Source organism: Cryptomeria japonica, chromosome 8 (genome assembly GCF_030272615.1).
Source record: "Cryptomeria japonica chromosome 8, Sugi_1.0, whole genome shotgun sequence".
In the NCBI taxonomy this organism is placed as follows: Eukaryota; Viridiplantae; Streptophyta; class Pinopsida; order Cupressales; family Cupressaceae; genus Cryptomeria; species Cryptomeria japonica.
The window spans coordinates 33,773,694-33,788,887 of record NC_081412.1 but is presented as its reverse complement, the minus strand read 5'-3'; the positions used below and the strand labels follow the sequence as shown (position 1 = coordinate 33,788,887).

Sequence of the window (15,194 nt, the reverse complement as noted above, 5' to 3'; positions counted from 1 at the left end):
CACGGTTAGCTGCCGAGTTGGAGGATGCAAGGGCAGAGCAGGCGACCCTGAGCACTAGTCTGGTACAGGCTCGAGAGACGGTGGATGCCAAGGAGAGAAAGCTCCTAGAGGCTGCCCAGATGGTTAAGTCTGCAATTGAGCACAGAAAGGTTGTTGAGTGGGACCTCCAGGTGCGGACACAGCAGGTGTACGATCTACGCACACAACTGACACCAGCATCATCATCAGCCCTACCACCTGCTGCTTCAGGGACGCCCCCTCCACCCCCTTCTTCTATACCTTGATTTTGTTTAATGTATGAACATCATCTCTATTTTGCATTAAGTCGTTCGGAGATGACTTCTTTTTGGGGGGGGGATGATGTTGTCGAGAATAATCATTATGTTATGTTATGTGGTCGTATTATGTTATGTTGTCGTCGGTAATTATGGGTTACGGCAGGCAGTTAGTCTTCCTGAAGGACAGTTGGACGCAATGGTTGGTCGTACCCCTTCGGGTAGTATATATTGCATACCTTTCCTTCGAAGTAGCATCATGATATCGTATCTGGGTGTGAGGTTATAAGCACTTGATGTACACGGACTGTTGAATTAATACAGGGACTGGTTCTTTAATATATTCTCATTATGTTCTGTGCATTTACTTTCTGCATTTAATCGTTTACCCGTATGTGGCAAACATCGACAGCGAGAGACAAGGTAGGGAGCACTAAAAAACAAGCTAGACTGAATATTCCTTTTTTTGTTGTTTCCTAATTCTAAGTAAGAACTCTTTTGAGTTGGCTAGCACAAAGGTTTTAGAACATCTCCCATGACTCTGCATAGTGATTTTCTCTTGTATATCTTGCAATCTTTCTATATAGTCAACAAACAAAGCAAATCCCAAGGTCTTAATATTTTGAAAGCCTTAGCCAATACAGGTTCTACCCTCTAAACAGTTAGCCCACAGTCAGGAGGAGGCGAAGAACAACCTAAAGACAATAGAAGGCTACAAGTCGTGTGTGAAGAAGATGTACCAGCTCCGTCGAAGGAGAAAACAAATAAAAAGACAGATGTCCAAGTGCCAACCCTTGTTACCACTATTCCAGACGATGACTCTCTTATCTTCAACCAGCTTGGTGAAGATAATGTTTCTAATTTGTTTAATAATACTGATTCTGCTATGTTGGATGAATCTGTGCCACCTAATAATACTATCGTGAATACGAATGCTAGCTCTTCTGTAGTCACCTCTCCCCCTTAGTTGAAGAAAGTCATGGAGAAAAAGAAAAGATATACTGCTATGGTATATACTGAGATTGATACAATGGCCAAGTGCTTACAGGATACATCCAAGCCTAAAAAGGCTAGAAGAATGTCAAGTATGGTTGCTGACCCTGACTCAAGCCATAGGATTTTGGAGATTGCGGACCCTATTGGTGACAAAAATTAACATGAAGTCATAGAGGAGGACTTTAATTTGAACAGGATTGATATGGGCCCTTCAACTCTCGAGGGTGATATTTATCATGCCAAATTCTTGGTGAACATGCTATCAAAGAGGGCCAAAGCTGAAGAACAAAAGAATGAAAAATTCCAAGGCAAGTAAGCACTTTGACCTCTTTCATTCAGTCTATTCTACAAATAAATGATCAGCCAATAGAGAGCGCTCCTAGCATCACAATAGAGGATTTAAACTCCAATAAGCTGAAAGAAATCAAAAGATGTCAATCTATTACAAAGGCAGTTGATAAATGGTTGGAAAAACTTACTCATGATGGGATCATGTATATTATGAATGCCCTGGGAGTCTATACCCAAATGTCAGAAAAGACGAAAGCTCTGCATGCAGACTTACAAAATGTTAGGAAGGAAAATAGTATTCTAACAATGATCTTTAAAGAGCTACATGAGAGATTACAAATATCCATTCAATCGTCCTGATTGCTGAGAAGATTATCAACGATCCCACGGAAAATGAATCTGCAACTTGGATGGACATGATTGAATGGAAGTTATTTGTGCTTGGGGAGTTCGATACTGAGATAAGGAAGACATTGGGCCAATTTCATACTGATTAGAAGGACTTAAGAAGCAACTTCACGATCTTGGAAGTGGATGCTTTCAAAGAGAATGAAGAGAAACTACTTTAAAGTACTGAAGTAGGACGAAGTTTTAGGTAGATGCTTAAAGAAGAGTTGTTCACTGCAGACATAAAAATGAGGCATCCTTGGAGAAGCTTGGGAACATGGTAATTTATCTTTGAATTTTTAACACCGAGATCGACAATATGCACAAGAAATAGTGGAAGCAGATCAGATGATAAGAAAACGGAAATTGAGAATCAATATTACCAATAGCCCAAGCAGCAAACTATTGACGCCAATCATCACCAAGTATAAGGCCTACAAGTCAAGATTGCGAGCACAAGCAGCACAGAAGGCACAAAAGAGCATGTCAGCAGAAGGCGCACAAGAAGGACAGGAGGTGCGAGGAGAGGAGATGATCATCATTAATTGATTTTATTTTCTTATGCTTTGAAGGAATTAATTCCTTTTTCAAAAATTATTGGCTCTGGGGGGTTGTTTCTTTAAATGCTTTAGTTTGATGAAGCTACTTAAGTTATCTTTAAAATGGCTGTCCTCAAGAAGCCGTTATTTTAAAAGACAGTTATTTATGGCATGTCTATATATATTTTTAAGGCATGGTTTTTAGGATATAGACTTATAGATGAATGAATGAAAAATGATCCGAATGGGATTTCTGAAATCGTAAACTGTGTTGTGGTTGATGAATGGTTCTTCCTTCTTAATTTCTATGCACTTTTGTTTGGATAGCTTTCCATTATATGTCAATATAGTTGAAATTTTATTCATGCATATTATTGTAAATAGTTTGTCTTTCAATGAGCATTACAGTAATGATTCATGTTGATATTATGAATATTAAGTGTTGCAGTATGGAATCTTAGCATTCTATTCCATTTAAAATTTGGATTTAATGGTAAGTGGAAGCATGTTGAAATGATAAGTGAGTAAGTTGCACTCACACTTTGGTGTCACTTCCACTTGGTCCTAAAATCTCCAATCTACCTTATGCATTTCCAGTTCAAGGCAAAACCCACAATCATTGCCAGTAGTGCTTAAAAAACCCAATTAGCTCATAAACCCTGCCAATTGGAGTCAGAAAGCCTGAACTAATTGTATCACTTCTAGTTCAAGGATAAATCCACACCCACTTTCCAATTCAAGGTCAAATCCACAACCACATTGAAGGACTTCCACTTTAAGGCAAAATTCACGACTTACAAAGAAGACTTCCAGTGAAGGGTGAAAATCATGACCACTAGTAGTGCAGTTCAAAACTCCAACCTCCTTGCTTTCACTTCCAGTTCACCGCAAAATCCACAACCACTGTTAATGGACCCCCAAATCTCCGACCTTGCTTCCATTGCCAATCGGTCACTAAATCCACGACCTCCTTGCTTTCACTTCCAGTGGATGCTCAAATCCATGAGTGACTTCCAGTTAGTACCCAAATTCCCGTCTAAGGTCATAAACATGTGTTTTATGATGCTAAGAGATGAATAATTTCAAGTCTTCAAGCAGGTAGGTGATCGAATTATTCAAGAAATGTGAATGAGTGAGGTGAAAGATGTCACTTCCAATTAGAGCTAAAATTCACAACCACCTAAGGCTACTATCAATGCCACCTTAAATCCCTGCTCTCATTTGCTTGACTTCCAGTTGGTGCTAAAATCTCCAACCCGCCTTCATATCCACTTCCAATTGGGGGTGAAAACCCCGGCCACTTTGTGTCACCGTCAATGCCTATCCTATTCAAAATTCCGATCTTCCCTCTACACTGCCAGTGACACATCAAAAGTCCGAACTTCTTGCTGTAACACTTCCAATGACCCCTAGAATCCATGGCAATGCAAGTGGAAATAAGACCTGATTTGCATGGTAGCAGACAGACTTGAAGTGGGCATCAAAATCAGACCCAAATACAAAAAAATCAGATCTGATTAAAAAGCAAATTTCCAGCAAAACTTAGATTTTAAAATAATATATCAAAGAGCATCTCCAGACTTATACATTATGATTTTTTTCAATGCTATCTCAGAGAGGAAGGATTTTCAAGAACCTGATTTGTTAGGTACTAATCTCATTTACATTCAAATCTAGGTGTTTAATGACATATCTCTTGGTCTTTCAAGTGAGGAAAGGAAGGCTGGAAAAGGATGAGATTCAAGGAAGGGATCAAGATGAAAGACTTCACAACTCCAGCATTGCAACAACAACAAGAATGTTTGAGACATGGAAGAACTCAACTACATGATAGAGGATACCTCAAAGGTGCATGAACAGGAGACACCTTGCGTGGATTTGAAAGGGTGAAAAAACTTTCAAGACTACATCAACAAAGGTGAAGGACTTCAGTCTCTACAATGCAAGAGCAAGGCCCAAGCCATGTTAGAAAAGATGAAAATTCAAAAACATCAAAGTGAGTCAACACACATGCCTTACTCTTTTAACATTACACTTCAAACTAGGAATGTATATGCAAAATGAAGATGCCAACTTGCTTCATGAAGAGACTTCACCACATAGAAGGTCAAGGACAGTCAAGACAAAGGATTCCAAGGTTGGGAAGTCAAATACATCCAAGCTGAAGGAATTTCAATACAAGAGGATGAAAACGTGATCAAGGCAGGAAATAGGTCTAGAAGAGTTAATCAAGGTTAGAGGATCGACTTGAGCAAAGTCATTATCACATTAGGCTCTTCGAAATGTTGAGTATCAAGAGATACGCCTTGATCATTCTTCCTTGTGATGAGTTACAAGGAGCAAGTAGCTGAGGTGGCGCCCAGTCATCATCAACTCACCTTACACATCATTCCAAGATAAGGCATCTAAATTCAATGCATCTGACTCATCCAACGAAGCAGATAACTACCACATGCGGGCACAAATTTCGAGATACCTACCCTCATCATCTATTGGTCAGTAATTCAAATAAGGACATGTGTCCCATAAATTGTAATTTTATCATTGGTCAAGCATTAAATACTATGTAATGGGTGTAACCAACCCTAATTAGGTTTTTAATCTTGTAATCTTGGTCATTGATTAATCTAAGCCACTCATTCTAAAGAGCTATCTATATAAGGCTCAATTTTCTCATTTGAAAAGGTTAATGGTCGATAGTTAGTGGAAAATAGTTAGATAGCAGCTAGAGTAGAGTAGGGGAAAAGGGAGGTTGTTATCAAGAAATTGTTGCAAAAAGCATGTAAATTTCGTTGAAGATATGGTGAACGTCATGTTTTGCTTCATTATTTTGCATGGTCTCTACTCCACATTTATTTTCATGTTGGTTAGATGGATGGAAGCTATTGTGAATGGTTTGTGGTGAAATTCTTATGTTCATACTACTAGTATTTTAGTGATTGTTAAGTATCTTGCATAGTCAATTGAACTTATTTAGCCAAGCTTAACTTCAATTGCTACTTGCTCGTTGATATGCATTGTCTAGATGGTGTCTATGTCCTTGGTAGTGATTTGAACATCATACGCTTACCTTAGAAGATCGCACTAAACTTTGTGGAATGGTTACTTTGCATGGCAAAACAAAGTCTCGTTGAATTTCACTAAGTCATTCATAGTCTCTTACATTCTAGGATTAGACTAGCTTCCTAAACCCTTTATCCTTTTGCTCATTTTTTAAGACAAGTAAAATTACATGTTCCAGCATTATTCAAACATTCAAGTATAAACATAAGTCCCCTTGTGATTTCAGCAATATCACATCATACACACTGAGTCTATCCAAGAGCACATCAAGACTTGACATTCAAAACCTTGGAGTCACCTCCTATGATCATAAAGTTTAAAATAAGAGGATATTTTGTTCAAGAGACGATAGAATACTTAGTATTTTATTTTGTGTTGCATAGTGCATAAAAAACACATAAACATAGATAAGTACTCCCAAAAAATTATATCTCCACTAAATAAATCTAGTACATACTACAGTGATAATAAATGTAAAGGTGGGTTCCATTATAGAAAAAGTTAGTATTGAATAGAAATGGAGAACCACAATCAAAAAACATATAATACAACTAAAAACATTGACTACATATAAAACATTAAAATATAGTGAAGAAACTAAGATATAACTACCTCTATCGAAATCTCTGCACCAGATGTGGCACCGATATCATAACCATATAGCAATCCCCCTAATGCTGGAAACAAAAATCTGCAAAGAAAATTTCACACTCAGGTGTTTAATCAAAGGTATTCAAATAAAGTCGAATAAAGAATGCAATGTTTTATGGTAACATTTTCTAGCCACAAAATACTTTAAGTTAGTTTCTACTGAATTGCATAAAAATAACCAAATTAGAATTAAAAATTAATCAAAGTCATCACTAAAAAATAGTTGCAACATTCTTCTATCGACATAAACTATACAGAATGAGGCTCTTCCCTAATCCCTTGCCCCTCTCTCCCCCTTCTAGCTTGCCCAACCTTGTACCCAGGTCAAATTCTAGAACAAGCATCGCCTAGAGATATGTTCAAACCATAGTTGAACTACTCGCAACTCAGCTCGACTCGCCAAGCCCCTTAGAAAAAAACTCAGCAAAAACTCGGGAAAAACTCGGAAAAACTCGGCGAAAAATTCGACAACGTAAAAACACGCTTAATTTTAATAAAAAATGCATTTTTTTTGCAAAATTTACTGAGAAGATGCATCCAATGAGTCAATAAATGATAACACAAAAGAAACAAGCTGATTCTAGATATATTTAAATGCAAAGTGTCTACAAAATCGCATCCTCATGAGAAATGCTGATGGCTGGAAGCAAAATAGTAAATAGTTTTTGTAAAACCAAAAGTAAATACAACTTCCTCTTCCCAGCTCTAGCTAAAACTACTTTCAAACTTTCATCATATTTGAAATTTCATCATTCATACTCATAGTTTCAAACTTTCAACTCTAAAATGTATAATACCAGGATTTCTTCAATGCTAATTATGTTGTTATATGGAGCCTAATCAAACTCGGAGGTTAAATTTTCCCTACTTCCATCAGCGCAGTTTCCCCCTATATTTTTCAACGGGGGTTTGGGGGCAGTGCCCCCAAGTTGGGGTCAAGTGGCATTGCCAAAGGATCCTGAAATTTGACGAAGTCTGGAAAATTGAAGAATCCTCCAAAAACTAGATTTTGCATTATAACTCCTGGAGGTCCAAAACCACTCTCAAACATCCTGACAGTATATACGGAATATAACTTAAAGTATAAGTGACATCACTTATACTTAAATGTTATATTCCATATATGAATCCTGACGGACAGACCAAAAAACTCGGCGATTACTTGAGGGCATAGTGGGCTCTTAGCGTGGCCCTTCCAAGTGAGTTTCCCCCTTCTTAGCCCAAAACCATATAGAAAAACAAAAAATGCATGTATTTTTGGCCGTTTTCTGTTGTTATGCTAACCCAGGCGAGTTTTTCTTTAAAACTCGCTGAGTTTTTGACAAAAACTTGCCAAAAACTCGGCGAGTTTTTGGCAAAAACTCAACGAGTTTTCCTGGCGAGTAGAAGTCATTACTACTCGGCGAGTGACAAGAACTCGAGTTTTTCTTTAAAACTTGCTGAGTTTTTGACAAAAACTCGCCAAAAACTCGGCGAGTTTTCCTGGCGAGTAGAAGTCATTACTACTCGCCAGGTCCAAAAACTCAGCGAGTTTTTCTCACTCGCCGAGTTTTCGACGAGTGTGCCATCTATGGTTCAAACAATGCAAGGTGTGTGTTGATGTGTTTTTCATGCACATGCGAACACAGAATAAAATACCTAAAGGTACCTTATCCTCTCTTGAGCAAAGTTTCCCGACTACTGAAGATCTCGTCGAAGGATCAGTCGAGGCAACTCCAAGGTTCTTGTATGTAGGTTCTCTACTCGTGGATAAGCTCTTTGTGGTATGATGTGATTTTGTTGGAATCACAAGGGGACTTACACTTGATGACTAAACATCTGATTTGCTTTGAATATTGCTGGAACACAGGATTTCACTAGCCTAGATTTTTTTGAAAAAAAGGAAAAAAGGATGAGGGCAAGGGAAGGATCTAATTCTGACACTAAGAATGTAGGAGCAATGAATGATCTTTGATGAAATTCTAACTAAGTCTTGTTTTGACATCCCAGGACCATCTCCACAAGATTAGTGCGATCTTCGGAGGAAAGCTTTATGATGTTCAGATCGTCGCTACAGGCATAGACACCTTCAGGCTAATGCATATTAGTGAAGAAGTGACAATTGAAGTTAAGCTTAAGCTGAATGATTCCAGTTGACTACACAAGGCAAGTCTGCAATCAACAAACTGCTAGTAGTATGGATATACAAATTTCACCATCAATCAAACGCATTTCTTCCACTCATCTAATAACATGAAATCAAATCCGAGAAGTATAGAGACCATGCAAATTGTTGAATCGACCCATAGATTTCACCATTTCTTCAATGAAGTTTTACAAGCCTTTTACAACACCTTGGCAACAATCTTTGCCTTCTCTTTCTATTCTACTCTAATTGCTATACTATTAACTGACTTATTCACTATTTCTAACTATCCACCTTCTAACTCCTGACTAACTATTAACCTCCTAACTATTAGCCTTTACAAATGACGAGCCAGGGCTTATATAGTGCTCTCAATACAATTCAATGACTCAGATCAATTTGAGATCAATGGCCAACATTTTACAATGAAAACCCTAATTAGGGTTTGTTACAACCAACTCAATTCTGGCCAATGAAATAATTGCATTATTTGGACACATGTCTTCTCTGGAATATTCGACCAATAGATAACCGAGGTAGGTACATCGAAGTTAGTGCCATCTTTGATGAGTCAGGTACATTGAATCTGGACATGCTGAGGTGAACCAATCCGACTGGAGGAGTGATGACTAGGATGCCACCTTGTCTGACACTTGCAACTTGGTAGATATTCAATTTGATGATGCTAAGAAGCTAACTTTAGTTAACTCTTCTGAAACTCTCTGCTTCTTCAACGAACCCTTGCTTTAACCTCCTTTGTCTTCGATGTGCAGGATGGATGGTGTACCTTTTCTTGAAATGCTGGACTGGAAGATGTCGTCCTTGATGATGCTAGACCGAAAAAGGTCATCCCTGATGATGCTGGACTGGAGAAGGTCGTCCTTGTCTTGGCCCGGTCTTCTTTCAACTGCAAGACAAACCAAAAGATGATTAAGGACACATAATAAATTCATTTCAACATAGTATTTTACACCTTAAATCATCAACAAAAGATATTAAAATGAAGCTTTCTCAAGATTCTCCCCAGGGACAGGCCCTATAAGAATTTCGCCCTGGACCCTCTGGAAGGGTCAGGAGCGAAATTTGCATTCTTGGCCAATATAGACCTCTTTTCAACATTACCTCACAACTAGCCCTTTGCCTGGCCCGAACAAGGTGAAAAATAGGAGTTTCAAAAGATTTTGCCCTAAATCCTTTGGAAGGGTCAGGAGCGAATTTTGTATTCCAGGATGATTCTATCACTTGTTTACTCCAAAACTCTTCCCAAGGCAAACATATGATAGTTTTCCTTCCTCCAGCGCCCAGGGACCCACGCCTTGACCTCTATCATGAGCAATTTGAGTGAAACTGGGAATTTCGCTCTGGACCCTCTGGAAGGGTAAGGAGCGAAATTCCTATTTTAGGCTTATTCCTCCATCTTCTTCACTTTCAATTCATCTTGCAAGGCAAAGTAACATCATTTCAACCTCAACTACGCCTTAGGACTCCTAGTCTTGACTTGACACAAGGAGGAAATAGGTAGATGAAGAATTTCGCTGCGAACCGTTTGGAAGGGTCAGGAGCGAAATTCACCTTTTAGCTCAAAATTCACACTTTTGAAGGTCAAACATCTTTCCAAGGCATTCCAAATAGCTTCTCTCACCCTAGTCTAGGCTTGACTAAGCACAAAATTTGGAGGATAAGATGGTTTTTAGGATTTTCGCTCTGGACCCTTTGGAAGGGTCCAGAGCGAAAATCTTATTTTAGGCTTACTTCCTCATCTTTTCAACTCCAATCCACCTCCAAGACCAAGGACACATCGCCTCACTCCTATCTAGGCCAAAAAAACCAAAAACTTGACTTGATTTGCAAGGAAAAAAGGGTGATCCTAGGAATTTCACTTTGGACCCTTTGGAAGGGTCAGGAGCGAAATTCTCATTTTGGCTTCAAAATTTGCATTCTTGGTGACCAAAATCGACTCTAAGGCAATCCAAATGACTTCTCTCACTATTGTCCAGGTTTGACTTTGCTCAAATTTTGGAAGAAAAGATGGTTTTTAGGATTTTCGCTCTGGACCCTTTGGAAGGGTCAGGAGCGAAAATCACTTTTTAGGCTCAATTCCTTCACATTTGATAATCATTGACAAGTCAAAGTTATTTCTAAAAACCTCTCCCATCAAAACTCACCTTAGTCAGCACTAGGCTTGGCACAAAATTGGGAAAAAAGGTGGTTTTGACAAAATTCGCTCTGGACCCTTTGGAAGGGTCAGGAGTGAATTTCTTGTGTTGAGCTCATTTCTTCATATCTGATGACTCTTGACAATTCAAGAACATGCCTAAGGACACCTCTAATCTTGATCCACACTAGACTTGGCATAAATTTGAGGGAAAAGATAGGTTTTGCACAGTTTCGCCCTAGGCCCTTTGAAAGGGTCAGGAGCGAATTTCATGATTTGCTTGTTTATCCTCACTCAATTCCATTCTTTTCACTTTGTTTACTTGGACTCTTATCCTTGGATCCCTCTCCCATGCTTGCAACATTTCGCTTGACCTCAAAGTGACTAGAAAAGAGAATTTCACTAGAAATCATGGCCAGGGACAGGACCTATAATGAATTTCGCCCTGGACCCTTTGGAAGGGTCAGGAGCGAAATTCTTCCTCTAGCCCAAAATCATCATTTTTTGAGACAAAAATCCATTCAAGGGCAATCTCAAGGGCTTCTATCATCCTTGTCTAGGCCTGACTTGGCACAAATGTGAAAGGAATAGGTGGATTTAGGATTTTCGCTCTGGACCCTTTGGAAGGGTCAGGAGCGAAAATCTCATTCTTGACTTGATCCTTCATCTTTTCACCTCCAATCTTCTCTAGAAGGTAACTAAACATCATTCTCATGCAAGGATCAAAGTCTTAAGCCCAAGCAAGGTCAAAAAGGTAGGTGTAATGTCCCCTTTATTTGGTTATTTACAAAATAAGGACGATTATTTATTAATTCTTGATGACACGGAATGTCTTTCCTTATGATGCTGATGTTATCTTAAAATTGATATTAACTAGGAACTATAACTGATCAATAATGGTGACATCATTCAAAGAACAAAATCTGGACTGAATAACAGAATGTTACAATATCCAATATATATTTTAAAGGTATGCCAAATGATAATATTTCAATCTGTGCAATATATACACAGAGATACATGCTATTTCTGATATATGTCTGTATTCTTTATGCACATGATATCTTGCCTTCAGTGCTGGTTCTTCTGAGAGCAATCTGACAGGGTTAGAAACACAATCCGTAATCCCCTTTTTTCTTCTCAAATGCTGCTTTGCCCTATATATATATCCCTCTAGAAGCAGCGAAGGGATCTGTCTTCTATTTGGTTGCAACCCTTCCTAACGGTTGTCTTTTCTTGCCGTCTCTTCATGAACAATCGACGAAGCCTCTTCCATTAATTATTATCGATGCTTTTGTCTTTGTTTAATACGTAAACCGTTGCATCATCGTAATCTTTGTTTTGCTAATTGCAATTATGGATCATACTATAATTAATATTGTTTGAATGCTGTCCATAGTTAAGACAGATCTTATTATTGCTAAATGTTACTCTATGGCTGCCTATAGTAATAAAATTGTTGTGTCCTATGTATTAATGTGGAATTAGATCGATAAGATGGAGGCAACATCTTCTCTCTATTCATACAAGGATTTTGAACTGGAACACCTGGAACTATCGCGTGCAAGGATGTTGTTGCCTGTAACTTAAAAAAAGTTTTGATCTTATCTTCAATAGATGGACAGTATCGAGGCCCCTTTGATTCAACCCAGCCCCCATATGTTGGTGTCTCGTGTAAATTTTCTTTAATAAGCTGGTGGGTGGACAAAGTTGTGCGAGTAAGGTAACAGCACATTTGTTCCCTTTCTACATGAACGTTGGGATCAAAACTGAACCATCTGACATACACTACCAAATTACATCGCTGTCACTAAGTCTGCAAACAGGGGCTGTCACTAATACCTCGACCTTCATCACTCTTATGGCTTACACACTTCGACTTTCATTATTACTGGAGAATCGATCATGTGCGCTATCTGTAGTGTAATTGTTGCCTCTTGTAATGTAATTACTTGCTAACTGCTGCATCGGATTACTTCTATTTTTATCATGATATTTAACAAAGTCGCTTCTTTGTCTAAGCACTACCTTCACAATAATCGCAGCCTGTAATATTATTGTCACTGCCACTGATCATCCACAAACTCATACAGTCATCGGGTATGACTATATCCTTCACAAAATACTTTGATTCGCTGCTCCATAGATCGCTGTCTTAATAAATCATTGTTTAGCACAATATTAATATTCTTAATATGATTCACAATCACCATGCATTCTAACGGAAGTCGCTTTGATCAGATGTAAATCTTTAGTTTGAATTGCCATGTTATGTAACCGATCATCTCAATGATTATTCTTTGATAGCATTACTGTCTGAGAAACCTCACATACTTCTAAGCCATTTATTATATCCTCCCATTATCATATGGCATCATTATTATTAATCACAAACTTTCCCTCCGTATAACTGATGGCTTCTAACTAGTCGCTGTCCCTTATATTCTTTTGATCGCTGTCATTTAATAGACATCCCTGTAAAAGTATTCAAATTAATGTTCGAAAGTGGAATGTTAAGGATTTTGTCTTTCTTTTAATTCCTTAGACAATATTCAATGCTATTAATGTATGCTCTCTAGTTATTTCTGATTATGAACTGATTTTGATATAAGTAATGCACACATTAATAAATTCTGAATAATTCTATTAATAATAAAATGTGATTCACATATTACTAAATAATTTGTGTATAATAATTTTCAATATTAATTTGTGAATAATAATAATAATATTTAATAATTAAATATTAATAAATATTAATAATAATATTTAATAATTAAATATTAATAATTTCAAATAATCATTTGTTGATTATATTAGTTTATAATAATAATTGTTTCATTTAGATTATAAATAACGATCAAGGAGGGGACATGACAGTAGGCTTGTAAGGAATTTCACTCAGGACCCTTTGGAAGGGTCAGGAGCGAAATTCACCTTCTTGGCTAGAATCCTTCATTTTTTCAAAGCTCTCATACATTTCCAAAGTCCAAACATGTCCACTCTTCCCCTCAAGATGCCTTGCAACTCAAAATTTGGTCAAACTAGGGAGGAAATGAGCCTTAGGAGGATTTTCGCTCTGGACCCTTTGGAAGGGTCAGGAGCGAAAATCACCATTTGGGCTTGATTGTTCATTTTTTAAACTTCAATTTTCTCCTGGAGGCAAATATAGATCGTTTTCCATCAAAGGAGCAAGGTTTCAAGCCAAAACAAGGGAGCAAATGAGGTATATAATGAATTTCGCTCTGGACCCTTTGGAACGGTCAGGAGCGAAATTCTCTTTTAGGCTAAAATCTTGATCTTCAAAATCATCGAACTCCACCTCAAGGCAAAAATATACTAGTTTATCATCCAACGTGCCTTAGAAACCAACACTTAGTCAAAATTAGAAAGGAAATGAGAGCTACAAAGATTTTCGCTCTGGACCCTTTGGAAGGGTCAGGAGCGAAAATCATGTTTTGGGTTTGATCCTTGACTTTTCCAACTCTCACCCTCTTTGGGAGGCAAACATAGATCCTTCCTCATGCATCTCCACCGAGGTCCTGACTCCTGCTAAAGGAAAAATCAGTGTTTTCAAGAATTTCGCTCTGGACCCTTTGGAAGGGTTAGGAGCGAAATTCACATTCTTGGCTAAAATCCTTCATCTTATCCCTCATCAATCACTCCATAGGGCTAGAACATATCAAATTTCCCTTACTATGCCTAAGGAAGCTATGATCCTAGCCTTGACAAGTGAGAAATTGATGTTTAAGGGGATTTTCGCTCTGGACCCTTCGGAAGGGTCAGGAGCGAAATTCTCTTTTAGGCTAAAATCTTGCTCTTCAAAATCATCCAACTCCATCTCAAGGTAAGAACATACCGATTCATCCCCCAACATGCCCTAGAAACCAACACTTAGCCAAAATTGGGAAGGGAATGAGAGCTACAAATATTTTCGCTCTGGACACATTGGAAGGGTCAGGAGCGAAAATCATATTCTTGGCTAAAATCTTCACCTCATCCACCTTTACTCACCTCCTAAGGTTAGAACATGTCAAGAGACCCTCAAAGATGCCTAAGGAACTATGAAATTGGTCTTGACAAGTGATAAATTGAGGTGCACAAGGATTTTCGCTCTGGACCCTTTGGAAGGGTTAGGAGCAAAAATCTCACTCTTGGCTAGCTTCTCACTTAGGTTCACTTCATTCTCCACCAAACTTGATCAAATCAACTTCCTTCTTTCACTATCAAGATATTCCATCACTCAACTGGGTCTAGGCAAGGTCAGACTAGGTTTTAAGGCCAAAGGAAGGCAAAAAGGGAAGATTTCGCTCTAGACCCTTTGGAAGGGTCATGAGTGAAATCCTCATTTGAGGCTAGCTTTCATCATTTTGAGGTCTAAAACTTCCCCTCAAGGCAAATATGCATCAGAACCTACCAAACCATGCCTTAGAAGCTCCTAACTTGGTCAACCTAAGAAGCAAAATAGAGGAAATATGAATTTCGCTTTGGACCCTTTGGAAGGGTCAGGAGCGAAATTTACATTCTTGGCTTAATTTACCCTCAAACTGGCTTGACTTTGTCCTAGGCTAGATCCTTGATTCATTCCTTCCCTATCTTAGCCAAATTTGCTCAACCACTCACTGACTTCCATGAACTCAAACAGGACACCACCAGCAAAACCAAGCCTAAAGAAGACCTTGAAAGAAACCCCCACTTGGAGCATCCACTGA

At 38.3% G+C, this 15,194-nt stretch overlaps 1 protein-coding gene across 1 annotated transcript in view; it reads right to left on the bottom strand.

The window, feature by feature from the left end:
- Positions 1–15,194, bottom strand: part of LOC131064580 (D-xylose-proton symporter-like 2) — a 158,302-nt gene that overhangs the window by 106,967 nt on the left and 36,141 nt on the right. The window contains exon 3 of the mRNA XM_059210140.1: positions 6,164–6,242. Within this exon, the coding sequence (XP_059066123.1) occupies positions 6,164–6,242 (79 nt within the window). The remainder of the gene's footprint in view (positions 1–6,163; positions 6,243–15,194) is intronic.